Genomic DNA, 25449 nt, shown 5'->3' with positions numbered 1-25449 from the left:
CGCCCGCCGCACCGGCCCCGACCTCTCACTTCGCCGCGCCGCAGGGCCGTCCAGTGCGGGGTCGCGCAGCGCGAGCGGCATGTTGCCCAGTGCCTCTGAAAGCGAACAGGCGCGGCGCTCCTGCTGCGCGAGAACAAATGAAGGGCACGTGCGCTGGTCGACGGCGAGGGGCGAGTTATACATCCACATAGCACCTTGAGTGTGCAGCAAGAATGAATTAGAACAATAACGACCATTCAAGAGAGAAGCGTGATGCCCAAGCGGGAGAAACAGGAGGAGGGGAACCACTTTACCCACACGTAGGCTGTGGGAAAAACAAGAACACACAAGGAAACAACGACACATATCGAGACAATACCCGTAACGGTATCCATATTCCCAGCGCTGCAACGTGCTCCGCGGTCCATCGTCATCACCGCCGTCCCCCACATAGGTCTCTGTACTGCTCGTCCCCTCCTTTTCAGCATCATCAGAACCACTGTAATCCTTATTATCCGCATCACTTTCCCTCCCTCTTTTGTAACCGTTAACTCTTCCGAAGGCAGCAGGGTCGAGCAACATCTGCTGCTCAGCGCACTGCAGCGCCCACTCGCCCGTGACGCAGCGGCCATGCAAAGCCATTGGCTCTTCCACTACACTCGGTACCACAATGAGGGACGCCGCCTCGGCATGTTCAGTGGTGACTGAGCCCATTGCCGCGGAAATTTCTGCCACACGAGCCGCAACTTCAGGGTTGTCATGGATGCTGAAGAGCGTCAGGCCCTTCACGACACCCACCAGGGCCTCTGATGTTCTCTTGAGAAAGTACAACTCCGGCAGCAGCTGTACCTGCGCAACTGCGCAATCGAAGACCCACTTGCTGCTGACAACTCATTCGCCGAGGCAAAGGACACGCTCCGCCTCGTCGCCCCGGCCGTCACAGACCAGCACAGTTCTGCGCTGCGGCCCAATCGTTCTCCGCTCGTCCTTAACACATGCCCCCAAGGCGCCGCAGAAGATTCTTCAGATGCGAACGCGCCTCTGTCATACTACTAATCACGACACGGTATGCTTCAAGGACATACAGCGGCAGGTATGCATCCTCAGAATAGCGCACACCACTTTGGAAACAGTCATGCACCCAATCAGAGCTCATCAAAAGAGAGTCCACACGGCGTGAAACACCTCTGACAACGGATGGAGCGCAAACAACAGTGTGCATGACCGACGTCGTTGCACTGGCCAGTGTTCCACCAAGGAAGAGTACCTTATCCTGCTGTCTGGAGAGCATTCTCGCATCGCTAGCACCCTCAATAAACACACAGACGCCAGACAGCACTCTCCACGGATTCACACTGGCAGCCGGAAGAGATGCGGCATCCTCCCGACATTCGCGCCGCCGACGCTCCCGTCAAGCCATCTGAGGCCGAGTCGGCCTTTCTTCTCCCATTTGGTGTTCTGCAATCTAGTTCCTGCTGCTGTGGCCGTTGCTGCGGGTACCTCCGCACAACGGCTTCCGCCCCGCCGTACACCGTGTTGTGTGCCGGGCTGATTGCACGGCTGAGCAGTTTCCGGGCCTCGTCCCAGTCGAAGCCGCTCTCAACTGGAGGTCGCTGCACGTGCAGTGATGCGTTCAACTTCGTTGCATGTTTCAAGCACTGTACAAAAGCGTTTAAGAGAGTCCTCTGGCCTATGGGAGGCAACCCACCGTGTGAGGTGCTCTCCCGTACAACCATTGATGCCACGTATATCTTTGCAGGATCGGATGCAACCAGCGGCACCACAACGTCACCCAACGAATGTAAACTCTGTCGCAATGTACGACTCGTGTGGGGCGTGGCCGAACGAGCGGCTAATACATCCAATGACACCACACTGTAGGCACTGCCCACCCTCAACCATCCAAGTGGCAAAGCACAGCGCTTTCCGCCTCACGCGGTTGAAACATGGTGATATCACCCGCATATTCGTTGTAACTATCAGTTAATACAATAATATTGGGAAACTCTGGCGGTGGAGCAACTTCTGTTACGGCGGCTGGTGGCATACACACACGTTCCTCTATCTTTTCAGTTGAAGTATTTCCATTCACCACAGGTAGGATCTTCCCCCTGGAATGACTGCGCGACCTTATTCCCAGAAACTGATAGCAGGTGATGCAATTCCTGCAGTGTGCTCACCGCCGCACTGCACTTGTCTGGTTGTAGACACCAAATTCGTGGAAAACGAAGAAAGATGCCAGCTGTGTGGATTTGGCTGACGGAGATCTCTGCCCCGATAATCTCCATCACGTCAGCCTCACTTGGATCCCGCATCAGCATGTCCGGTAGGTAGGATGCACGGCAACTGAGCCACGGTGGGCATTTCCGATTCTTCACGGGCTCCATCGCACGCAAAAGTTTGGTGGAAATCATCGTCTGGGTAACAGCGTCCAGCCCGTTTCCGATCTTGCAGACAGTCTTGTACTTGCCGATAGCTGATGGTGGCGCTTCGGCATCCACAACAACCATCAGAAACGTTGAGAGCAACCCGCTTCTTCCCGCCGAGCTGTACCAGACGCCGAGCCGAATCAAATCCGCTGCATCCGCCATATCATAAAAAATGGTCTTTCTTTAGCTTTACTCACTGCCGCGTCCCGGGCTCGTAGACGCCCCAGAGGTCTTTTATGACTAGACCTTCTACACCTTTTGCAATCGCCCAACCAAAGTGTCGCTGCAGCAGCGCCTGTTGCTGGGAAGGGAAACCTTCGACCTGCACCAACTCTGAAAAGACCAGGCGTTTTCGAACCATGCTCCCTGTGTCTTTTAATACATCCCGACGTTTCTCGAGTGGCTCGTGCAAAAAGCGATACACCATTCTTGTAGAGAATGCCAAAGAAAAATATGCAAGTACTCGCTTCTGAAAATTGTGTCCCTTTGCGCCTACCAAGTGTACCGAATGGGAGGGGCAGAAAGGCCCACGAGTCCATAACAAGGATTTCACCGTCCAGAATGCACGAGTCAGCGTGTATGGCACACCTATTAAGTGCTGCGGCACGTCATCAAACCTATCTGTAAGCGTAGGCTTCAGTGACCGTGCAAAGCAGTACATTCTACTACCCTAGTTGTGGATCTGTATTCGATCTCCATCGTACTTCATCTCAGAGAATGCCCCATTGGGGAACATGCACACCACCTGCTCCACACTCTGCAACGGGGATGCCAGCATGGGCGCAATGGGCATACCGACTGAGATACCCGCCAACACATCGCATCCACGTTGCATTCCTGTTGGCAAAACCGCCTCCTCGGAATTCGGCAAAGTGGAAGAAGCAGGCATTGCCAGATTATCAGTACTGATGTCGTTCTTGACGCGTCGCACGACGTCACTAAGATTGGCACTGTGAGGAAACATTTCATAGGCGTATGTGTGGAGGCCGAAAAGCACAACTCAGGCACCAGCACTGATCCCCAGATTGTGCTTGACCTCACAGAAAAATATGTACACCACATGAGTGCACACCACTTACCGGAACAAAGAGATCACGGAAACGCGCTCAGCTTCATTGGATGCTTTCGACATGTCATCCAGAAATGGATCCAGTTCCTCAAAAGTGGGGCGACGCCTGCCACCCAGGTCTGTGATCACCTCTGGTACAAGAAAAGCCTTTGCTGTTTGCGACAAGTCTCTTTCAATAATTCCTTCTGGATACCAAAGACAACCACAAGAACACGCAGCAGCTGCTTATCCTGCACATTGTAGACTCGCTTCGCATTTGGTGGCAGTAGGTGCATCAACAGTTACACGTCCCCTGTGAAACAGGATATGAATGCGCGTATGGGTTGACTTTTTATGGTGTGCGAGGCCTCAGATGCAACATGGACAGAAAGCGAGCCGAAATTCTTGAGCCTATTTATCAATCTGCATATGTACCTTCACAAGATGTAGAGACATAGAAAAGCGCACCGGTGTATCTTTGTTTTTGTTGTTTGTTTCATTCCTTTAACACCACCACCAGCACCCCCGCCACACTTTTTCAAATACCCACACTACAGCCGATGATGTCAAGAATGAACAACCTTACCGGCGCCACCACTGTCAATTCGGTCCAAGTAGTTGGAGCCAGCTGCTCACGTCTGCAGGCACTTCTTGTGACATGGCCTCCGCCATTCTGTTGATAAATTGTAGTGTTTCCTCCGCATTCTTAAAGTGTATGTCATTCACTACAAATTTAGTCGCCACCTCAAAGGCCTCAGCGCTCATTTTAACACTTTGCATAGCCCTCACGAAACTCACTTCTTCCATCATGTGACGTGCTAGACTTCCAAGTGCAGCGAGGACCTGTGGGAAGTCTCCAAGGTCTTTCATCTGCATGCCGCTGCGGTAGAAATTCTTAAGCCATGGCTCTGTAGCAATATCAGCAGCAAAATGTATTAAGATGTACGGAATCCCCCTTACCCTGAGTATTGCCTGTTTCGCCTCGTCTGTGGTCGCCTCCCCGTCGGCATCAAGAAGACACTCCCGCAGGCGCTGAAAGTCCTTGCTGTGGTAGTGCACAAAGAGCAACTCTACACCCACCACTCGTGCCTCAGTCGTCCAGAGCTGTGCGCCGGAGTGCCAATGTCTGACAAGCTGATCCGCGTAGCGCGACAAGGGCGGGAAACGGGATGCCAAATAGCGAATAAAATACTTTTGCGCCTCTGTAGTGGGGTCTTCATTGGCTTCTGCTAGGCTTTGAATAGCACCAATGGCCACGTTCATTTTACGCGAGAGTGAGGCCGAGATGATTATTGCGGAAGCCGCTGTCTTGTCCCACCGAGCAGAAGAGTGCCGCATCCACAACCACAACGCTAGCACCTTTCGGTGCTCACCACCACGTGACAATAACGCAAGCACATGGCCATAGTCCCTTGGACTCACAAAGGACCTTTGCAAGGCAATGTCTAGCGCATCAGCTGCATTGCGTCTGTCCTCAACGTTGGCAAGATCACTTACCTTACACAGGGGGTGAAGCAGGGTCCCTGCAAGTTGGGGCGACTCTCGTACCTCGCGCATTAATCGCTGCTTCACCGCATGTAACTTCTTCTCATCTTGCACCCTCCCTGCAAGAGAGCAAAGAAGTTCACAGGATGTCACCGATGATACAGCGCGAATCGCCTCCACCATCTGCAGAAGCGCATCCGTCTCAACAGTGGTGTCTTGGGAAAGTAACTGGATGAGCTCCCGCGCCAAGCTGCGCGACGAGGGATGGGATGCTAGCAACGCTACCGCCCGTCGCGGCTCACCGCGCTGCACGTAACTCCTTCCCAACGCTGCCGCAATGGGAACAGGAAGCGGTGCGACCGGGTAGTGCGCACGAAATGTGGATGCCGCTTCTTGTACAGCCACCGCATTCTCCAACGCCAGCTTGTCACCACAGAGTAGGCGCTGGAAAGTGAGCCGCGTAGTGAAGCACCGCCTCATTTTTGATCCTTTTGTGCGTGCATGCGTTAAAGGGTAATGCGACAAAACAGAAGAAGAAACAAGAATGTGGAACCCACACAGAGGTACATTAGAGGGAAAAGAAAATAATGAGACCAAGAACAGCAACGGTTTTTTTTCTTTTATTGCCGCCTACAGGATCATACACACACACACACACAGTCTCTCTCTCTGACTTTGCCTGGAAGTGAACTCTGAGTTCTATCTATCTATCTATCCATCTCTAGGTAACCCATTGGGAAGAAAGGGTAAGTCGTGTCAACGTCCAGATGGCTCCTTCCCCTCGCTCACACTTAGAGCGGACATGATCCCCATCCGCTCCTCGTCCTGCAGCTGGCCCCAACACTCACGTACAAACTCGGGGTCGCGAAGACGTAGAATAGGGATCGCCTCACCAATGGAGGCTTCTAGTAATTCCATGACAGCTCCAAGACGATCATACAACATCTGCCGCTGACGCCACTTCGCTGTGGAAACGTTGGCGTTGTCTCCATGCGATAGCGACACAAACTTGTCCACTAACGCAGTACAGAGTTTGCACACCAGGGCCAGCGTCTCGTCCACATCGCTGTTCATGTTGTAGCCGATCCACTTCGCGGGGAGAAGGTCCTCCACCTCTTCAGGCCCGGTGCATCGGGCCACATTATTTTCCCAGTATTCCTCCTTCTCCGTCCATGACAAGTCCCATGTGTGCACTGCCGCTGACGTGGAAAGCAGTGCTGAGGCGGCGTTGGCATCCCAGTTATGCAACAGCCCGCCGCTGACGAGATTTGGATCCCGCAGGACCACTGTGGGGCCCGTCAAACCAGCAGAGTGAGGATTCAGAATCTTCATTTTCTCACAGCCTGTCATACGCTGTGGGTTGAGTGTGTACGGAAGTATCGACTGCATCTAAGAGCACGAGGGAGGCCTCTTCCCCAATTCAAGCACACTTTCCTGGAAAGGCAAGACCACAACAGGAGCGACTCGAAATACCACAATACAGCGGGAAGTGATCGTGTTGCAACGAGAGTTGCGGTGTCCTGAACTACCACAGGCCGGTAAGACTAAGGCCAACCCAATGCGAAACAAAAAACAAAGAACAAAAAAAAAAAACAAAGAACACAAAAATATATAAGGGCATCTGTGCAAGGATCCGCAGCCATACTTCCCCCACTCGCATTCATGTGTGCACCCACCACAGTGTGGCGAAGACGGCAATCATTGCTTGAATAGTCCAGCGGAGAGACCGGAAGGCGATGGAGGTCACGGCGACGGTCATGTCACCATCGCAAGTACTGCCGACGCAAGAGGAACGGTAGTAAAGCGAGATGCAATTCCGCTCCAGCTCATCAACCTCCTCGTCCGTCACCTTCATGCCACAATGGAAGGACTTCCTTCACAAGCATTTAAGCAACATCAGCACATAAAGAAGAGAACTGAAAATATAAATCGAAATTAAACAAGAATTTGAGCACACTGTATTCACTCCGGCACCAACCCCTCCCCTCTCCTTCTCGCTGAGAAGGGGCAAAATTAAGCAGTGTACATTGCACAGGAAGCACACAGCGGCAGAAGCAGCAACAACTGCTGCATGTGTGATTGTCCCCAGGTGTCAGCTCTTGAGCCCATTACAGGGTCCGACGAGATCCAAAAGAATAAGGAGATGTCACGCCGAACTGGTCCGGCGTCAGCAACTTCCCCGTCACAGGGCAGCGGAACAACACCCGCATCTCAGGCCCACGGTGCGGCGCAATGGACCGACGTTCCCCGTTAACTTTCCTGGATTCAATTTGGCCTTGCAGCGCCATTCGGTAGCTCTCCTGTTTTTGTGCCGCCCTTTCCCGGTATCTCTTCGCGTCGCGCCTCGCTGCGGCATTGGCATCCTGAACGAGACGCTTCTCTCGCGCCACATCGCGCTCCTTTTCGCCGACACGCGTCTCCTGTGCGGTGGTAATGAACTTCTTCAGGTCGTCGTAATAGCACCGCTCCTTCCACCGTTTCTCCTTCGCAATCTTAGAATCATCGCAACAGAAGAAAAGATCTTCGCGCAGTGACTTGTGCCGATGCGCTTGCGCCCCAGCTCTGCGTCGTGAAATGGCCTCAAGCGCCGCCTTGGAGACCAGCTCTTGCTGTCTGCGCTTCTCAGCCAATTGGCGATGACTTTCTGCCCGATCGAACCGTGCCACTCTCGCCATCATCTCCTTTTCTTGTTGCACCCTCCGCGCCGTTTCTTCGGCCTGTCGCTTCCTCGCCTCGTCAGCGAGACGCCTGTTTTCCTCCCTCAGCTTTAGCTCCTTTTCTCGCCGGGCATACCCATCACTCCTTGAACGCGCAAACCAATAATCATAACTCCCGTCGTATCCAACTTGTTGCGCTGCACGGGTTTCATAAGGCTCAGCACTCTTGCATCTTCGCATTTCTCTGAGCTCATTCTTCTTTCTCAATTCACGTATCCTTTCTTCTCCAATCAGTGCCTGAGTCCTAGCCACGGCGGCGTTCTCCTTCGCTCTTTCCTTCATCTGAGTCAGCTCTTTTCTCTGTTTCGCCTGCTCGGCAAGCTCTCGGTTCGCATCCACCAAGGCCAAGCACTGCGTCCGCATTCGCGACCCGTCCTGTGGAGGATTATCCCAGGGAAAGGCCGTGCAGGTGACTTCACCACGGGAGTTGGCCTCAGCAGCACGTTGCTTCTTGCGTTCCACTGCCTCCAGGGCGGCCTGTTTCAGATACTCACGTTCGGCTGCCTTCTTCTCCGCAATAGCAAAATCATCCTTTACGGTACTTGCTTCAATCCTTTTTAATTCTGCCGTCTCGCGCTCCAGACGTCTCTGCCGTTCTCGCTGTTTTTCCTCCAGCTTGCGCTGGGCCTGTTCCCTGTTAGCGTTCTGCAGCATGGTTAGGAGCCGTCTTTGGGCCGCATCACTGCGTTGGTGCGGTTGAAGATATTCAACATTGGGGGAAAGTTGGTAAAGGGATTCCTCCGTACGTCGCTTTTGTCCCTCTGTTATCAGCTGCATGTTAGCGGCCCCAATCGACGGTACCCTCGCGTTATATATTATGTAGTCGGTATCCGCTTGATTCTTTCTCCCCCTCACTTCCACCACCTCACCGGCAAAATCGGCGAGCGGTGCCGTGGGAATGCGGCGCTTTGTAGACCTTTCTGCAGCTGTTCCTTCCTTCACGGGCGGACGCTTGCATGGCGCCAGCACACGGTAGTTGCCGTCGCGGCTTCCGGTTACCTGCGGCGTTGGGGAGGCGCGATCGGGGACGGACACACCCAAGTGGTGCAGCAGCGAGAACTCCTGAGTCATAAGCCGTGCACGTATGTATGTATATGTGCTTGAATGTATGTGGGTATGTATGTATGCTTTTCTGTATGTTCTGGCTAGAGTAGATAGAGAGTAAGCAACCATAACAACTCCGAGCACAAAATAGAAAGAGGCTCTCATACAAAAGTAAAACAAAACAAAACACAAGCAAAGAAGAAAACCCATATTCACATACCAGTGAATACCAAATACAGAGTGTTGAAGCATGCATTAAATTTTGCGCGTGCGTGCTTCTGAGTGTAGATTAATGGTGCTCGCTAATGTGGTACCGGCAATGAATGACTCTTCAGTAGCTGACACATCCTTCGGTACCTTGATTTCGCATTCCGCACTTCTTGGGCAAACTCTGGGTCGTCAGTGTCAACCTCCTTCAGTGACATGTGGATATCACCAAACAATATTTCATGTAGAATTGATCCCAACGACTTCTCAAGGACCACCTGTGACCAGCTGAAGGCATGGTTTTCCTCACCAGGCATGATGAGTGGCCGCTCTGCGCAGGGTCCAATCTGTCGCAGCTCCAAGGTATCTTCTACAACTGCTAAGGCACATCCATAGTTTTGATTTAAGCCACAAAAATGCGGTGCAGAAAACAGCAAGATAAATGCTGGGACGTGAAGCTCATGGTGGATCCGCCCTAGCACCCATCCTGGAAAATATGCAGACTCACGATAATGATTTGGGCGCGTGAAGCTCTCAAACTCAGGACGATACATGTGATACTCAAGACCCCCGATATGTGTGTACATGTTGTTGTGAGACAAGAAATTACAAACCGCGTTGTAGGTGTACCTAAAGCAATTGCCTGTCTCAGTTTGCGTCCCCACAAAGGCACATCCAAGGGCCAACTTGTCTTCGTCCTCATCCATCGGCCGATTCTGAACAAACTCGCTGAGCCGCATTTGCGAGCGCTCTTGTGCGATATCGTCAAGATGGCGGTACTCGGACGCGAGCCCACCTGATGTGCAGAAGAAGCGTTTGTTCACAACACACACTACGGGGAGCTTGTCAAAAAAATCCTTCACAGCCCGCTCAAGTATATCCAAGGGAACCCGTAATTTAACGGACCGTAGGCGAAGTGCACCCCTCAATGATCCGAATCCACACGGAGGAAACGGGTAAAACATCTCATGCTGGCCAATCAGTGGCACAACAGCAGGCAAGTGCTGCATCATAAGCGCTATTATATACAGCATTTCTACAGACTGGTTTCCACCGTCTACATAGTTCCCGAGGAAAACAACGTTCAGCTGGCGTTTGACAGCTTCCCCGAGGACATGCATGCGAAGGTACTGAGCCAGATCCGAAGCATGGCCTCGACAAGGTCCTATTATTATAGTATCACCGGAAACCTCCTCCATCAAACGTCGATGTTCCCACAGAGCACCCGCCTGACGAAGTGCCTCCAAAAACTCGTCCGTTTCCACATATTTTCCGCACACAATAGCCTCCAAAGCTGCCATAACGATCCTGCCGCCACGCGCTGACATTGTTGCTCTTTGTTTCCACTGTCTCAGATGCACATGAACAGAATAACCTGAAAGAGAAAGAATGGAGAGAGAGAAAAAAAATGGGCACCACCAGTGGACGTGCTTAGTCCCCAGATACTGCGGCTTTTTTTGCACTTTTGTTTCTTTAGCTTTGAGGATGAAGTCACAGCGGCAGTGAGAATTGATCAGCACATCGCCCTCCATTTCGGCGTTGTCGGCACCACAATCGTCAGCTCTTTGGCATCTGATGAAGCAGATCGACAGCATCGTAGTAGACCGAGAGCAATGCGGCTACTTCCAAGAAACGTTCACACGTCTGCCGAGTAGGGGCTGTGGGGATGTACGTTTGCATGACATCCAAAACGGCTTGCTCCCTTGGCGCACCTATGATACGAAATTCAGAAAGACTATTCCGACGCGAGTAAGGTGCGAGGCGAAGTGAGTACACAACGTGGCGGGCATGCTTCGGGAAAGGCGGGAATCTGTAATAGCTCTTCAGACTGTCAAAACTCTGCTGCAAATCATACCGCTGTCTCTGTCTTCTACGAGGCATGAGTCTACACGTTGTAAAGAAGAAGACTGAATTAAAACACCAGTTATTTTTTTTTAAAGGGTGAAAAATACAAACAAAACAACACAAACGTCAAAGCTGGCACAAGAGTAAGCGCTTCATAAGGGGAAAAAGATATGCACACAGTTTTCTCATCTAATGTGGATATGTGCAAGGCAACTACAATCGCATTTCGGTATTCCTGATTCACCCTGTAAAAGAAATTTTGGACACTAATTTACCGACTTTTACTATTTGACCGCATGCGTGCTGCCAATTCCATATTGCGGTGCAGGAGGTACTGCTTCTGGCGTGTTCTCTTATACTCATAGCGCCACACTAATTCCTGATGGTAATGATCAACCACCCCTTGTGGGTTTCGGTCTGAGAGAAATCCTATCTTGTACAATTTTCGCTCAAAATCGCTCGAGGAGTGCCAGAGCGGACCCCAGCCAAGTCCTGCCAGCTCACCAGAATTCACGAGGAATCGCGTAAAGGCTCGGAATTCGTACTCATCAAAGTTTCCAAGTTGAATCGGGTGAAACAGTGAGTCCTTCTCCGCATTATACGGCGCGTACTCATCTAGACTGTTCGCGAAGCGGTCGGTTTCAACGTCTGGAAACCCACTAACACCATCAAATGGCTTAAAATCCCTTGTGGTGCAGGTGATGAAGAATTTATTCGGCTCGTCCTTTGAGAGAATCATTCTGTTCAGGCCACGGACGAAGCCAAGGCGGGAAGCTGGAATACGTGGTAGCTCTTGCGGATAAAGATCAACGTCTGTTGAGCCATCGTTCAGGGAAGCAATTGTGCGGAGAAAGTCGGGATGTGGGTAGCGGAAGTGCGTGTCATGTGAGAAAAGATTCCACCCGTCAACAACAATCACAATAGGAAGTTTTTTTTCTTCGCTTAGCTCGTCCATGAGGAACTTAATGCATACACTTTGGCGGTCGATGGAGGCCGGTGCCACGGCACGATAACCCCACTCACACAGTTCATACAAATTCTGCGGCTGTCGCTCCCCTTGCTCCACCGGCAGGTCTTTGGGGGTGCACTTGAGTCGCCACGATGCAAGCACACCGCGGTTGGAAGCTGCAAAATACTGCAGAAAGGAGCGTGCCGCGTCTGGTGCATCGAAGAATCCGGGCAGGATGGTGCTAGGCCAACACCACTCCCCGTGAGTCCACGCCTTTGAATCCGGTACGTACAGCGTCAGTAGATTTCTACAACGGGCAGCATGCACCACTTGGCACATGAGCGCACTTTTCCCGCATCCCGTTGGTCCGTCGACGATAAAGCCCGGCCTGTTGTTTGTAAGGGAACTCAACACGGAACGTTTCGTCTCCCAGTACTGTATCTTATCAATGAAAACATTAAGTAAGTGCGCCTCTTTGCGATACAGAAAGCCTCTCGGATGCCCCGGGGGCATCATCTGCATCACCTTTCCTCCTAAACCCTCTGGAAAGAACTGCATCAGTTCATCGTTGCCAATACAATACATGGAGTTGATGTCATTAAACGTGAGCCGAGTTGGGGAAATCTCCGGAGGGTGAGAATATGTTTTCACAACGGAGCGCACAGGCACACCTTTTTGCATTGTGCGGACCTCCTCAAGAGGAATTGCGCCGTTCCACATCGCCACCGGGGACTCACAGGCGTCGGTGTAGCACGTCACAGGAGGACGCACATACATGGAGGCCAGATTCCTCCCAAACACCTTTGAACGCATCGTTCTGTGAAGACTAAGTTTGCAAAAGCAAACATATAAAAGCAAAAAAAAAAAACCAACCACCACCACCACCAACAACAACAACAAAAGAATAAAAAAAAAACGAATCAGAAAAACGAGAGAAGTAGAAACATCACGTTTACACACTAACACAAACTATAGATTCTCGCTGTTGGTCAAGCATCCCACATGCTACATCAAAGTGGATCGTCTCAAACTGTCAGCATTGTAAAAAAACCCAAATAACAGAAAAGATGGGAACGAACAAAAATGTGCTATATACGTTCGGAACGGGTCTGGTTCCCAATTATTTTTGCGGAGCTGCTGAACGGAGGATTCTGCACCGCCATTTCTTGGTATTTGAGATCTTTCTCCATACAATAGGGTGTTTTCGTCCATGGAACCGTCATGTCCTCAGGTGCTCCCTTGTGAAGCGCAATGGTCCGGATCAATCCACCACTAGACCCATCACGGCTGTAGGCGTGTGCGACGGCGCGTTGGCAAAAACGAACACATTCCTCTTTCGACATACCCCGCTTGTAGTTGGCGTCGAAAAAGGAATACAAGAAGATAGACCCGCTGCCACCCAAGGCGTAATCCAACTTCACACACGAGCCACCAGACGGGATGCTATAAACGGAGCCCCCATTCACAGGATCATAACCTGCCACAATAATACCGGCGGAAATATTCCACTTGTTCATGTAGCAAAGTTTTTTGAAGATATTAGCTGCAGCTGCGACGTTGATCGGCCTTGACGTATCTGCCTCATAGCTCTCTAGGTAATTTGCTGTCCGCTCGGCCAAAGCTTGAGTATCTGCCGCAGATCCACTGCGGCAACAGTACACCTTTTCGCTCAACTTGGTTAATTTGTTGCTTGCACGGTTCACCACATAAGTTCCAGTGGAAGTGCGAGAATCCGCCGCCAGCACAACACCTTCATCATACGCAACAGCCATGATTGTTGTGCCAAGTGAAACTGCTTCACTTAGCTGGGGGTCCAGGACAGCAGCGTCAGGCTCAAAGATTTCCTTCGCGCATTGCGCGGGACCGTTCATTGTCAGCTCATGAACAATTTCTCCTGGGCACGACGGCTCGTGAAGGAGTGTCCCATGAGGCCGCTTTAACATCCTTTGGTTCACTGAAAAAAAAAAAAATGCTGTGTTTTACCTCTCTTCCGCAAGAAATATAAGCGTGTGGGAAAGAAAAAGGCAAAAAAAGAAAAGAAAGCGACACCACAATGAGGGAAGACAGTTCTTCGTGCCATTAGTCAAGACACAGCGGGATCATCTCACTTCTTACCATTAAACCTTTTCAAAATACATTTACAGGACTGTAAACGTTTGCTTCTTCTCTTCACCCACTTTATGGTCTGCGGGGTTTGCCATCGCCTCATACACAACGTTGGTGGCCACTTGTTGGTGAACCGGCCTTCCCGTTGATTCACCGAAAAGATCTATTCGAAGCAAGTGGGTTTCATCCTCACCAAAACTGTGCTCAAAAAATAGACACAAACTCGCGGTTGCAGAGAACTTTGCTGGATTCAGACGGTAGACAATTCGATCTCCGACTGGAACTTGTGCTAACTGAATCTCCTCCTGAGGATGCAGACGACGCACGGAGTCGAAACCCACAACATCGGTGGGATTGCAAAATAACTTTACTTGAGAAGGCGCAAAATCATCGTTGGTACCAAGGATCGAGACACCTCGGACACGGCACACCTGCTTCAGGGGTATGAGAAGCAGCAGCTCCGGGTCGGCATCGCTACATATGGGATCGTCGTTGTCCTCGGTGCTTGGGTCCAGGACACGCGCCGCCTCGGAAACGCTGTGCCTCGCATTCCACAGCTGGAGAAAATGCAGATCAACTTGTTCATTTAAAGGAGACCCCACACCCAAAACACCTTCGCGGGCGAACCCGTCTCGCAAGTGATCATGGGATCCTGTACCATGGCGACAGTTACAAGGCATCACAGTTTTGACCTAAAGAGCGAAAAGAAAAAGCGAAGAGGGTGCGAGCAAGTCGCTTTTAACAAAACACCAATGAAACCGAACAGAAAATAACACAGCAAAAAAAAAATTAGCCGCATCTGAACGAAAATCCTTTACCCGTTTTGTGACCGTTTAGGCATTTACTACTTGCGTCTTCCAGGTGCAAACCGTGCGGTATGAAACCTGAACATCTCATCTGTCACAGCAGAAGGAGGCATAATTCCTTGCTCAGAAAAGACAAGTGTAATCATAGACGGGGGGACAAACTCCACAAGGGGAACATCCTCGCATTCTTCTGGTTGTTTGAGATCTGCAGTACTAAGGGGGAAAATACGCGCAAACTTAAATGTTTCACAAAGCACGTAAAACGGAACGTTCATAGCAGACGCAACTGTCGCGATTTGTAGCGATCCAGTGGAGTGCACAAGCCCCCCGTGCTCGGTGACACAGTATGCCCCCGTTACCACAAAATCCACTTTGCTCATAACTGCACCCACACCTGCATCAGGAATAATAGTGCAGGACTGCAGCAGTTTCTCTTTTAGCCGCAACCCCTCTTGTGTCTGTGCCGCCTTCTCCAGGAGAGCTGCTCCGGTGCCTTTGGGATACTTCCCAGTAACAGGCCGACCCTCACAAATATAAAAGTGAACACCTTCTCTTTGTTGGATAGCGCACGCGATTGCAACAGCTAGCAAGCCCCCGGAACCGTGAACCAGGATACGAGATGTGCTTCCAACAAACGGTAGCATATCGTTGATTTGATCCTTTTGACTACACTCAAAATCCTTTAGTCTTGCCTCACAGCGTGCATTCATGTTTGACAAACTCTTTTTCAAGTCGTGGTGATTCGCAGCGTCCTTGGTTAAATGAACACGAAAGCGCTCAAAACCATCACCAAGTGATTCATAGGTCTTCAGTTTTTTGGATATTTCCTTGTCAAGCTCTGAATACGTAGAAAACTGCTTTGATACCAGCAGATCCTGAACCTCCTTGACGGCCCGAACCATCACGCTAATATCATAGTCATCGCGAGGGACCTCCATTGTTCTGAAGCATAAGTCATGGACAAGAGCAAGAAGAAAACAGAAAACATCACATGAAAAACAAGGCAAAATAAGTCATTTATAACCATTTTTCGCTTAACCAGTAGCTACACGCCGGCCCCTGGAGGGGTGACGGCACCTATGAGAGAAATGAACAATAAACCGTATTTACATTAAATAGTATCAATATATCGCAGCACCTCTTCACAGTAAGTGGGGTCCTGGTGTTTTGCCAGCGCAGCACGGACGAGATCTGCTGTGGCAGACGGTGAAAATGTCGCAATGTTCTTCAGCACAGCTACAAGAACCGGCCTTAGACCGACATTTTCATCCGAGTCGTCAAGGTGAACAAGTATTTTCTTAACCAGCGGCACCAACTGCACTATAATTTGGTCAATAACAAGGGGCGAAACGGCGTTCTTAGTTTCTAAAACTGTCAGCAAGCCTGACGCGGCTTTGGCACGGATGACGTCACTCGAATCATCGAATCGCAGCATAACCCACATTAATATGTCGTTAGCACTTCCTGCATTAACAGGCATGCGACAAAGATCCGGCGTACTTGTCATGCACACAAGTCGCATTTCTGCATCGTCTGCATCCGAAGCACTGCACCAAGCAGATACCGTTTTGGAAGAAAGAGCGTACTCATTATCCTCAAGCTTTGTCTTCAATAAGCCACAGTGATGATCTTCAAGCATCGCGCAAAGGCAGTTGACAGAAACCTTCCGAAACAAATGAGCCGTGCCCCCCGGACGAAACGCACTCAACGGAAGCACGACAGTTCGCAGAAGCTCTTCCAACTGAGACGCTGAGAACACATGGGTCTTCTGCCAGAGAAGCTGCTCTAATACCCGAAGGTAGTGTAGCTCTTCAGTCACAGATTTTGTGAAGTCAATGTCAGTGAGTTTCACAAGAAAAACCCCGGACAACTGCTCTGCATACGTCCCGATTTCCCCAGAGTTAAGAACAAGGTCGGAAAATGCACTTACCGGCATATGTGCCCCGTACCGGAACAGTATTCTTCCAAAATGAAGATCATAAATTCCCATTGACTCACCGGTGACAACCGAAGAAAGATCTTTGATACAATGAGAGACCCGTGTCTGCACACACGGAAAGTCAGATGACCGCAAGCATAGAAGAGCGTAAAACAGTAAAGAATCCAACGTTCTTTGATTCACATCGTCGCGAACCTCGGGAGGTAGCGGATTCGTGGGTGTCGGAATAAACTTTCGCTCACCCAATATGTGCACCATAACATCCAGTGTATCCAGTAAAGAACACAGAAGCGCCTCTGAATCACTTTCTAGAACATCACTGGATGTCATTGCCTTGACGATTTGTGTAGCCTGAGAGGCGGACAACAAATGCTTCGAGCCCTCTATGAGATAGCGGAATGCAACCAGGATACTACACTTCACGGAAACAGCTGCTGTAGAAAATATAGTCGGTGTGGGAGCGGCAACACCACCCACAGGTGATACCACAACCGTCTTTGAACGTGATTGGAGAATCACAGGTGTGTCCTCTTCATCTTGCTTTACAGTGTCTTTTGCCGTGAGAAATGGTAGGTACTGCTCAGGTATTAAGAACTTACCCAATATTTCCAAACAAATATGCGATTCTTGTACGACATCTTGATTGTCCTCTCGTAAGGATCTGTACAATACACCCAAGATCTGTTCAACAAACTGCACCACAGACTTCTCAGCATGGTAAATGCACATCCATAATATGCGCAATGCCATGACTCGTCTGTTGTTAGAAGAGAATGGTATAACCCAATCTATTGCAGTCACATCACCAAGAATTCTCTCTATAAACCCACGCAAAGACTCAGCAACAACATACCGAGCACCTAAGGAGGGACGCCTTTGTAGAAGTGGATAAACGCTTTTGTCAACCGTCAGTAGCTTCATATCTGGATACTCTTCATCCCCGTACCACTCAATATCTTTCATAGTCACTCTTCTTTTTGTTATGTCGATCGTATTGTCCTCATTATCAAGCATGTACAACTTTCCCATGTTCTCTAAAACTTCATACGCCTTGGTGGACACTGTATCAAATCGGTCAGTCATTAGCAGTAACAAATGAGGAAGCAACCGGCGATGCTGTTCCTGACGTTCCACAATATCCAAAAGGGCCACTGAAAGAAGCTTTACGACAGCACCACGAACAGATTCAACATGGTCATTCGCCAATACAAACAAAACAAATGTTGTTGTTCTGTTGTCGGGCTCGTCCTTGCCGTCAGCAAAAATCTCCACGGCACCACGCTGAACCAATGACGCCAATGTCAGTACAGCTTCAACACGGACAACACTGTGCTTGTGAAGAAGACAGCCTTTCACCACCTTCGCCAATGGTAGTGCAATGTGCTTGACTTGCACAGGCTCAATTTCACAGAGACAAACACAAGCACGACAAGCTTCCTTCTTCAACTCTGGAAAGGCATCGCGTAAACAGTTTTCCAAGAGAACTTGAAAAAAATCAATGTAGTCACGAGGCCCAATATCATGTGGAAAGCTTTCCATACACAACACTGCCAACCTTAGCAGTAATAGGCGTAACTCCTCACTCTCTTCCACAACTGGCGAGACACCTATCCTCGTCACCACGGCAGGTAACACCCAATCAAGAACTGAAGATTTCTGTCTCGGAAGCACGGTGGTCACAATCTTAATAGCGTACTCACGGCACCGCTCAGAACTATCCTCAAATCCTCGAAGGGAATTTCGAAGAATGTCAAACTCTTCCAATTCAGTCAAGCCTCCATTTGCACATAGTTCGTAGAGCTTGGAGTAGGCTGACAATCGCTTACCTCTGGCGGGATCAGAAAGCTCATTGAGGTGCTTTGGAAGGAGGTCCATTGACGCAGGCTCACCAGCAGGCTACTTTCAGCAAACAGTATAACTGAAACAGAGACAAAAAAAATCGCTCAGGCACAGTAAAACAAAAAAAAAAACTTCCACACAAAACACGCAACTCAATACAAATAAGTATATATGAATACAATACACAATTTCAAAAAAAAAAAAACGACGGCATTGTCCATACAGTCAGACACCACATAAGCGCTGGGCACTCAAAAACGCAGCCTGGGATTTAAAACAATATGTTCTACTTTTTGTTTGTGCCAGTGTGCAATGTCTACGGCATGGATTACATCCTAACAACTATGAAACTTTGATGAAAAAAGCAGATAAACCTCCGCCACGTTATCATGATCGGTTTCGCAACGTTCCAAATATGTCAAAGCGAGGAAAGCGCGAAGCACGCTTCGCATGGCCAAGGGCGAGGCCATCGAGAAGGCCCAACGCAGATTCCCAGAAAAAGGAAAAACACTCTTTGCAACGCCTATTCTTTCCTTTTCCCTCGGAATCCGCCCTCTTTTTTCCCCGGAAGCCGCGGACCCCCGCCCCCACCCGGTGCCTTTTTTTTTTTTTAAATGCCCCGGCTTCCCGCCCGCGCACGGCGCCCCGGGCCGTTTCGGCGCTTTCTTTGGCGAATCGCCGCGGTGGCGGGGCGGCTTGCGTTTCTTTGGGCCGCTTTTGCCAATGGGGGGAACAAGGCCCCACACCACCCCGCCGGATCCGGCAAAAAGGCAGCCGGGGGCGCGGCCTTTCCGGCGTTGGGGGTCCGGCCCAGCATTTTCGTGAAGGAGGGCTTCCCCAAATCCACCCGGATCGCGCCGCGGTGTCGTGGGGGGCCCTGTTTTGCGGGGTGGCGCGGCGGGGGCGTCGTTCCGCGGCCCCCGGCCTTTCCCAGGCGCGGGCGCCCCTTTTAGCCCCGCGGGGACTTCTGCAGTGTGGCGGGGGGNTCCGGTGTTTGTAAACAATTTCAAGCGACCCGTGCGTTGTGTTGCCTTATTGCTGCTCTGGCGGAAGCGGGTCGCTTTTCCCGCGCTTTATCGGGGGCCCGTGTGGTGGGGGGCTGGGGGTCCTCTTTATGGTGATTTGGATGCCTCGATTCTCCTTAACCGGGTTCTTCTTAATTTATTGCGGTATTTTTTGGAGAAGGGGTTCTCTCTTTTTAACTCGAGGGGGCTCGGTGTGGCTTTGTACCTTTCTTGCGTCGCTTTGTTTGTCTCTTCACGGTGCTTGTATTTGTGAAAATCCATAACTCCAGTTTTGCCCATGCTGCATGTGCCCCAGTAGCGACAAGGGCAAAACTGTGTGCCAGCAAGACGCCGTTGCTCTTGCCATTGTGCGCTGCCGTAGATATGTGCTGGGTAGTTCTCCAAGACGCAAACGTTGCTTGCGCTTGGCTTCTGACGACAATACGGAGCGTACTGGACCCTGATACCACTGTTGGATTTGGCTTGCACCACTAGGGAGAGAGACAGTGGTCTCTCGTTACCTGTCGTGCCTTTGGGTCGGGCTTCTGTGCTATTACCGATACCCAATGGATGGTTGTCGGCGCTTTGCACAATGATTGTCAGTTGTTGATCCATTCTGGTAGAAATTGGTCAATTCCATGGATCTTGAAATATGAAAAGGAGCTGTGCCACTTTGCTTTCGTTTTTTGTGCTCCTAACATTTCTCTTTTTCCCTGTAAGTGTGCGTCTGTGTTCTTGACTGTTTGTTATGGGTTTCTTATTGTGGTTCTGTCACATTTTTTTGTATATTGTGTAACGATAAGTCAGTCTACATGCAATACAACTTTTGCTATGTCGTTCGCGTTTTATAGACCAATGTGTTCTAAAGTGCAGTTCGTGGCATTCTGCCGAGGACCTCAACGATCCATGTGGATGCTGGTGATACTTATTCTATTCTTCTCGTTACTGTACGTTTCAATTACATTGGAAACTGAATTGTCTGTGACGGAAGGGGTACTCAAGCCCGGTACACAAACTCCTCAGATTCTTCTCTCAACGCACACCCCAAGAGTTGTCTACATCGTTGTTCAGACGAGAGCTTCTCCTGGTTGGTGCAGAATGTTGGTGAGTTCTGTTCTCTCCAATGTGTCAGTGGTTTCTATTGGATTTGGGAGGAATTACACGCATGTCGACCGTCAAGCATGGATACTGGAGTATCTGCGTCAAGAGGGTCTGCGAGACGACGATGTGGTGGTGGTATTCGATGGCGCAGACACTCTCTTCACTGGCACCGACAAGATTCAGCGTGCCTTGGAGCATTTCTTAACCACAACGGCACCCACCGCTGATACTTTTGACGCTACAGCGATACTTCAGGGGAAGATGTCGTCTCCTATGCAATTTTCGAGCGATGCACTCTGTTACGCACCACAGATACACCTGATTGTTCCTGAGGGGCCAGAAAGACCGAAGACAAAATGTTTTTGGCTATATGCACGTATGTGGAAGGCTGTACTTTCTCCCAACAATCAGTACCTTGCCAATCTACAACGGAAAAAGTATCGTTTTCTTTGTGCTGGTGGCTACGTGGGGCGTGTGTGGGCGGTGCGCGCTGCGTCGCGTGCATACACTAGCCTCGTTGCGTCACGCAGTGATTGGTGGTGTGACCAGAGCGTCTGGACGTTGCTGTATGTATGGAGCCTCGGTCAGGATTCTGGTGTGGCGTCCAACCTGCGCCTACCGCGTGGCATTCTGAGCCTTGACTACAATCACAGTTTCTTTTTCGCTCCTTACAAGAGAGCTTTTGCCATTCCCGCCATTCTCCACTTGCCTGGTAAGGCACGGGGGTGGCGACGCCACTTGTCTCACATCCTACAGCGCGCCTCGTGGGTTCATGAGGTGTACCGCACTCCGCAAGCTCTGGCGGAGGCAAAGAGCCTTTTTCAAAGTGGTACGTCCGTAAAAGTACTTGCACTCGATGGGCACATGTATAATCACCGCTTCGGTGATTTGTGCCCCGCTGGTGATGCACTGAATTTCAGTTGGCTTTCGTATCCTCTGGAAAAGAAATGAGTCTTATCTTTCACAAAAAAAAAACAGGGAAATTCTCAGGAGACTGTCAGGCAATTAGACGTCTGTTCACTTATCATTATACCACGTTAATCTGTTTGTTTGCTTCTTGTGTCGTTTCAGCTATTTTCGAAGGGTAGGAAGTAAAGAATAACTTGCTTCTTTTTTGCCATCAGACACACCGCCAACTTCCCCTCCTCATGGCGGAGTCGTTTGGATCGGAGGATCCCAATATCTGCCATCCCGTAAGTCTCTGGAAAGCAGTGTGATTCCACATCCCTTCTGTTGCCGTGTGTGCTCGAATTGTAGATGAGGGACACCTGTAAGTCATTTCCTTCCTCATCTACTCCTCTCTCTCTTTACAGATCCAAGAAAACAGCGACTAAACACCGCATATTTCCATTGACAGAGCCATGGAGAACACAGACGCAAGCGGGCAGAACAGTGCTTCCTCGAGCGACGATCCCCCTCTTGCGCAGGGCCATCTGCCTGACGAATCCCAACAGACATTCGGAGGCTTCACCATCCAGTCCGATAACGTGGTTTTGGCCGACAAGCGTAACAGATTGGCGGCAGAGGTGTCAGCAATGGAGAATAAAAAAGAACAATTACAAGAGAAGCTATTGAGACGGCGACGCTCAGACGACACCGGATTGAAAACTTGTGCCATTGGCAGCATAAAATTCCTCCCCATGGAGGAGCTGTGCGGCATTTGCGAGATTCATATTCTTGGGAAGGTGCTTGGTGACAACGACCTCAAGGCTCTCCACACATCTAAAAAACTTACCCGAATCAGAAATTCCAAGTACCGAGGCGTCTGTGACGTGCAGCTGCTGGCCGACTTGAAGCAACTACAGGAGGTGCACTTGGAAGTTGATGGTGAGATACGGAACATGACCTCACTCAGTCGACTACCAGAACTGAGAAAGGTTTTATTGAGCAACCCAAACATATATGATAGCGACATGCATTGTCTGGGCCTCCTCCAAAACTTGGAGGAACTCTCTCTTCGAAACTGTTACCGCGTTACAAGCTGTCAGCGTATCAGTCAACTTCCACTCCTTCGGGTGCTTGATATCAGCTTTACGAGAGTCACCAATGAAGAACTGACGGGCCTCAGCGCGAGTCGCAGCCTTGTGAAGGTTGTGCTCCTAAACTGCAGGCGCCTTACAGATGTGTCTCCTCTCGCATCCATCCGAACATTGGAAGAGGTGTACCTGTCTGGGTCTGAAGGAGTGAGGAGTTTTGGTGCCCTTGGAAGGCTGCCTGTCCTGCGTCTGCTTGATTTCGGATGCACTGCTATTACCGACGAGGAGTTGCGGTGCCTCAGTGGAAGTCGTAGTCTTGTGAAGGTTGTGCTCCGACACTGCAGGTACCTTACAGATGTGTCTCCTCTCGCATCTGTCGAGACACTGGAAGAGGTGGATCTGTCTGGATGTGAAGGTGTGAGGACTGTTGGTGCTCTTGGCAGGCTGCCTGTCCTGCGTGTGCTTGACTTGGGATCTGCTGCTATTACATACGGGGAGTTGCAGGGTCTCAGTGCGAGTTGCAGTCTTGTGAAGATTGTACTCCAACACTGCAGGTACCTTACGGATGTGTCTCCTCTCGCATCCATTGAGACACTGGAAGAGGTGTATCTGTTTGGGTCTGAAAGAGTGAAGATTGTTGGTGCCCTTGGCAGGCTGCCTGTCCTGCGTGTGCTTGACTTGGGATCTGCTGCTATTACTGACTGGGAGTTGCAGCGTCTCAGTGCGAGTCGCAGTCTTGTGAAGATTGTACTCCAACACTGCAGATACCTTACAGATGTGTCTCCTCTCGCATCCATCCGAACACTGGAGGAGGTGTACCTGTCTGGGTGTGAAAGAGTGAGGAGCTTTGGTGCCCTTGGNACTGCAGGCACCTTACAGATGTGTCTCCTCTCGCATCCATTGAGACACTGGAAGAGGTGAAGCTATATGGGTCTGAAGGAGTGAAGATTGTTGGTGCCCTTGGCAGGCTGCCTGCCCTGCGTATCCTTCTCTTGGGATGTGCTGCTATTACAGACGAGGGGTTGCAGGGTCTCAGTGCGAGTTGCAGTCTTGTGAAGATTGTACTCCGAACCTGCAATCACCTTACAGATGTGTCTCCTCTCGCATCCATCCGGACACTGGAAGAGGTGTACCTGTCTGGGTGTGAAGGAGTGGGAAGCTGTTGGTGCCCTTGGCAGGCTGCCTGTCCTGCGTGTGCTTGACTTGGGATACACCGCTATTACCGACGGGGAGTTGGAGGCTCTCAGTGCGAGTCGCAGTCTTGTGAAGATTTTGCTCCTAAACTGCAGGCGCCTTACAGATGTGTCTCCTCTCGCATCTATTGAGATACTGGAAGAGGTGAAAGTCTATGGGTGTGAAGGAGTGGGGAGCTTTAGTGCCCTTGGCAGGCTGCCTGTCCTGCGTGTGCTTGACTTGGGATGCACTGCTATTACAGATGAGGGGTTACAGGGTCTCAGTGCGAGTCGCAGTCTTGTGAAGATTGTACTCCGAACCTGCAATCACCTTGCAGATATGTCTCCTCTCGTATCCATCGAGACACTGGAAGAGGTGTACCTGTCTGGGTGTGAAAGAGTGAGGAGCTTTGGTGCCCTTGGCAGGCTGCCTGTCCTGCGTGAGCTTGACTTGGGATACACCGCTATTACCGACGAGGAGTTGCAGGTTCTCAGTGCGAGTTGCAGTCTTGTGAAGATTGTCCTCCAACACTGCAATCACCTTACAGATGTGTCTCCTCTCGCATCCATCCGGACACTGGAAGAGGTGTACCTGTCTGGGTGTGAAAGAGTGAGGAGCTTTGGTGCCCTTGGGAGGCTGCCTGCCCTTCGTGAGCTTGACTTGGGATGCACTGCTTTTACAGATGAGGAGTTGCAGGGTCTCAGTGCGAGTCGCAGTCTTGTGAAGATTGTACTCAGTAACTGCAAGCACCTTGCAGATGTGTCTCCTCTCGCATCCATCCGAACACTGGAGGAGGTGAATGTGATTGGGTCTGAAGGAGTGAGGAGTTTTGGTGCCCTTGGCAGTCTGCCTGTCCTACGTGTGCTTGACTTGGGATCTGCTGCTATTCCATACGGGGAGTTGCAGGGTCTCAGTGCGAGTCGCAGTCTTGTGAAGATTGTCCTCCAACACTGCAGGTTCCTTACGGATGTGTCTCCTCTCGCATCCATCCGAACACTGGAAGAGGTAAGGCTATCTGGGTCTGAAGGAGTGAGGAGCTTTGGTGCCCTTGGAAGACTGCCTGTCCTGCGTGTGCTTGACTTGGGATCTGCTGCTATTACATACGAGGAGTTGCAGGGTCTCAGTGCGAGTCGCAGTCTTGTGAAAATTGTTCTCCGAACCTGCAGGCANTGGGATCTGCTGCTATTACATACGAGGAGTTGCAGGGTCTCAGTGCGAGTCGCAGTCTTGTGAAAATTGTTCTCCGAACCTGCAGGCACCTTACAGATGTGTCTCCTCTCGCATCCATCCGGACACTGGGAGAGGTAAGGCTATCTGGGTCTGAAGGAGTGAGGAGCTTTGGTGCCCTTGGAAGGCTGCCTGTCCTGCGTGTGCTTGCCTTGGGATCTGCTGCTATTACATACGAGGAGTTGCAGGGTCTCAGTGCGAGTCGCAGTCTTGTGAAAATTGTTCTCCGAACCTGCAGGNTGGGATCTGCTGCTATTACATACGAGGAGTTGCAGGGTCTCAGTGCGAGTCGCAGTCTTGTGAAAATTGTTCTCCGAACCTGCAGGCACTTTACAGATGTGTCTCCTCTCGCATCCATCCGAACACTCGAAGAGGTGAAGCTATATGGGTCGGAAGGAGTAAGTAGTTTTGGTGCCCTTGGCAGGCTGCCTGTTCTGCGGGATCTTTACTTGAAATGCACTGCTATTACATACGATGAGTTGCAGCGTCTCAGTGCGAGTTGCAGTCTTGTGAAGATTGTGCTCCAACACTGCAGGCACCTTACAGATGTGTCTCCTCTTGCATCCATTGAGACA

At 50.6% G+C, this 25449-nt stretch overlaps 18 protein-coding genes across 18 annotated transcripts; 3 read left to right on the top strand and 15 right to left on the bottom strand.

The window, feature by feature from the left end:
* On the bottom strand, positions 1-693 carry DQ04_01761170 (hypothetical protein; the record flags this gene model as incomplete). Its single annotated transcript, XM_009311129.1, has 1 exon — positions 1-693. A coding segment is annotated over one exon (693 nt), but the record flags the coding sequence as incomplete, so codon positions are not given.
* Positions 694-967: 274 nt separating this feature from the next.
* On the bottom strand, positions 968-1270 carry DQ04_01761160 (hypothetical protein; the record flags this gene model as incomplete). Its single annotated transcript, XM_009311128.1, has 1 exon — positions 968-1270. One exon carries the CDS (start codon positions 1268-1270, stop codon positions 968-970), a length of 303 nt encoding a protein of 100 aa, XP_009309403.1.
* Positions 1271-2048: 778 nt separating this feature from the next.
* On the bottom strand, positions 2049-2570 carry DQ04_01761150 (hypothetical protein; the record flags this gene model as incomplete). The annotated part of the gene is made up of 1 exon (XM_009311127.1): positions 2049-2570. The coding sequence occupies one exon, from the start codon at positions 2568-2570 to the stop codon at positions 2049-2051; it is 522 nt and encodes a 173-aa protein (XP_009309402.1).
* A 31-nt stretch (positions 2571-2601) lies between these two features.
* DQ04_01761140 (hypothetical protein) lies at positions 2602-2835 on the bottom strand (the record flags this gene model as incomplete). Its single annotated transcript, XM_009311126.1, has 1 exon — positions 2602-2835. The coding sequence occupies one exon, from the start codon at positions 2833-2835 to the stop codon at positions 2602-2604; it is 234 nt and encodes a 77-aa protein (XP_009309401.1).
* A 243-nt stretch (positions 2836-3078) lies between these two features.
* Positions 3079-3372, bottom strand: DQ04_01761130 (hypothetical protein; the record flags this gene model as incomplete). The annotated part of the gene is made up of 1 exon (XM_009311125.1): positions 3079-3372. The coding sequence occupies one exon, from the start codon at positions 3370-3372 to the stop codon at positions 3079-3081; it is 294 nt and encodes a 97-aa protein (XP_009309400.1).
* Positions 3373-4056: 684 nt separating this feature from the next.
* Positions 4057-5421, bottom strand: DQ04_01761120 (hypothetical protein; the record flags this gene model as incomplete). Its single annotated transcript, XM_009311124.1, has 1 exon — positions 4057-5421. The coding sequence occupies one exon, from the start codon at positions 5419-5421 to the stop codon at positions 4057-4059; it is 1365 nt and encodes a 454-aa protein (XP_009309399.1).
* A 276-nt stretch (positions 5422-5697) lies between these two features.
* DQ04_01761110 (hypothetical protein) lies at positions 5698-6330 on the bottom strand (the record flags this gene model as incomplete). Its single annotated transcript, XM_009311123.1, has 1 exon — positions 5698-6330. The coding sequence occupies one exon, from the start codon at positions 6328-6330 to the stop codon at positions 5698-5700; it is 633 nt and encodes a 210-aa protein (XP_009309398.1).
* Positions 6331-7049: 719 nt separating this feature from the next.
* DQ04_01761100 (hypothetical protein) lies at positions 7050-8729 on the bottom strand (the record flags this gene model as incomplete). The annotated part of the gene is made up of 1 exon (XM_009311122.1): positions 7050-8729. One exon carries the CDS (start codon positions 8727-8729, stop codon positions 7050-7052), a length of 1680 nt encoding a protein of 559 aa, XP_009309397.1.
* A 275-nt stretch (positions 8730-9004) lies between these two features.
* On the bottom strand, positions 9005-10237 carry DQ04_01761090 (kinetoplastid-specific phospho-protein phosphatase; the record flags this gene model as incomplete). The annotated part of the gene is made up of 1 exon (XM_009311121.1): positions 9005-10237. One exon carries the CDS (start codon positions 10235-10237, stop codon positions 9005-9007), a length of 1233 nt encoding a protein of 410 aa, XP_009309396.1.
* A 229-nt stretch (positions 10238-10466) lies between these two features.
* On the bottom strand, positions 10467-10790 carry DQ04_01761080 (hypothetical protein; the record flags this gene model as incomplete). The annotated part of the gene is made up of 1 exon (XM_009311120.1): positions 10467-10790. The coding sequence occupies one exon, from the start codon at positions 10788-10790 to the stop codon at positions 10467-10469; it is 324 nt and encodes a 107-aa protein (XP_009309395.1).
* A 235-nt stretch (positions 10791-11025) lies between these two features.
* On the bottom strand, positions 11026-12516 carry DQ04_01761070 (mitochondrial 28S ribosomal protein S29-like protein; the record flags this gene model as incomplete). Its single annotated transcript, XM_009311119.1, has 1 exon — positions 11026-12516. The coding sequence occupies one exon, from the start codon at positions 12514-12516 to the stop codon at positions 11026-11028; it is 1491 nt and encodes a 496-aa protein (XP_009309394.1).
* A 275-nt stretch (positions 12517-12791) lies between these two features.
* On the bottom strand, positions 12792-13646 carry DQ04_01761060 (proteasome beta-1 subunit; the record flags this gene model as incomplete). The annotated part of the gene is made up of 1 exon (XM_009311118.1): positions 12792-13646. The coding sequence occupies one exon, from the start codon at positions 13644-13646 to the stop codon at positions 12792-12794; it is 855 nt and encodes a 284-aa protein (XP_009309393.1).
* A 195-nt stretch (positions 13647-13841) lies between these two features.
* On the bottom strand, positions 13842-14489 carry DQ04_01761050 (putative PITH domain-containing protein 1-like; the record flags this gene model as incomplete). Its single annotated transcript, XM_009311117.1, has 1 exon — positions 13842-14489. One exon carries the CDS (start codon positions 14487-14489, stop codon positions 13842-13844), a length of 648 nt encoding a protein of 215 aa, XP_009309392.1.
* A 164-nt stretch (positions 14490-14653) lies between these two features.
* Positions 14654-15553, bottom strand: DQ04_01761040 (putative translation initiation factor EIF-2b alpha subunit; the record flags this gene model as incomplete). Its single annotated transcript, XM_009311116.1, has 1 exon — positions 14654-15553. The coding sequence occupies one exon, from the start codon at positions 15551-15553 to the stop codon at positions 14654-14656; it is 900 nt and encodes a 299-aa protein (XP_009309391.1).
* Positions 15554-15726: 173 nt separating this feature from the next.
* DQ04_01761030 (HEAT repeat containing 2) lies at positions 15727-18429 on the bottom strand (the record flags this gene model as incomplete). Its single annotated transcript, XM_009311115.1, has 1 exon — positions 15727-18429. One exon carries the CDS (start codon positions 18427-18429, stop codon positions 15727-15729), a length of 2703 nt encoding a protein of 900 aa, XP_009309390.1.
* Positions 18430-20252: 1823 nt separating this feature from the next.
* On the top strand, positions 20253-21449 carry DQ04_01761020 (expression site-associated gene (ESAG-like) protein; the record flags this gene model as incomplete). Its single annotated transcript, XM_009311114.1, has 1 exon — positions 20253-21449. The coding sequence occupies one exon, from the start codon at positions 20253-20255 to the stop codon at positions 21447-21449; it is 1197 nt and encodes a 398-aa protein (XP_009309389.1).
* A 410-nt stretch (positions 21450-21859) lies between these two features.
* Positions 21860-23395, top strand: DQ04_01761010 (leucine-rich repeat protein 1 (LRRP1); the record flags this gene model as incomplete). The annotated part of the gene is made up of 1 exon (XM_009311113.1): positions 21860-23395. The coding sequence occupies one exon, from the start codon at positions 21860-21862 to the stop codon at positions 23393-23395; it is 1536 nt and encodes a 511-aa protein (XP_009309388.1).
* Positions 23396-23563: 168 nt separating this feature from the next.
* On the top strand, positions 23564-24880 carry DQ04_01761000 (leucine-rich repeat protein 1 (LRRP1); the record flags this gene model as incomplete). Its single annotated transcript, XM_009311112.1, has 1 exon — positions 23564-24880. One exon carries the CDS (start codon positions 23564-23566, stop codon positions 24878-24880), a length of 1317 nt encoding a protein of 438 aa, XP_009309387.1.
* Positions 24881-25449: the final 569 nt, after the last annotated feature.

This window comes from Trypanosoma grayi (genome assembly GCF_000691245.1).
Source record: "Trypanosoma grayi strain ANR4 Tgr_176_V1, whole genome shotgun sequence".
In the NCBI taxonomy this organism is placed as follows: Eukaryota; Euglenozoa; class Kinetoplastea; order Trypanosomatida; family Trypanosomatidae; genus Trypanosoma; species Trypanosoma grayi.
This window is presented reverse-complemented; position numbering and strand designations above follow the sequence as displayed.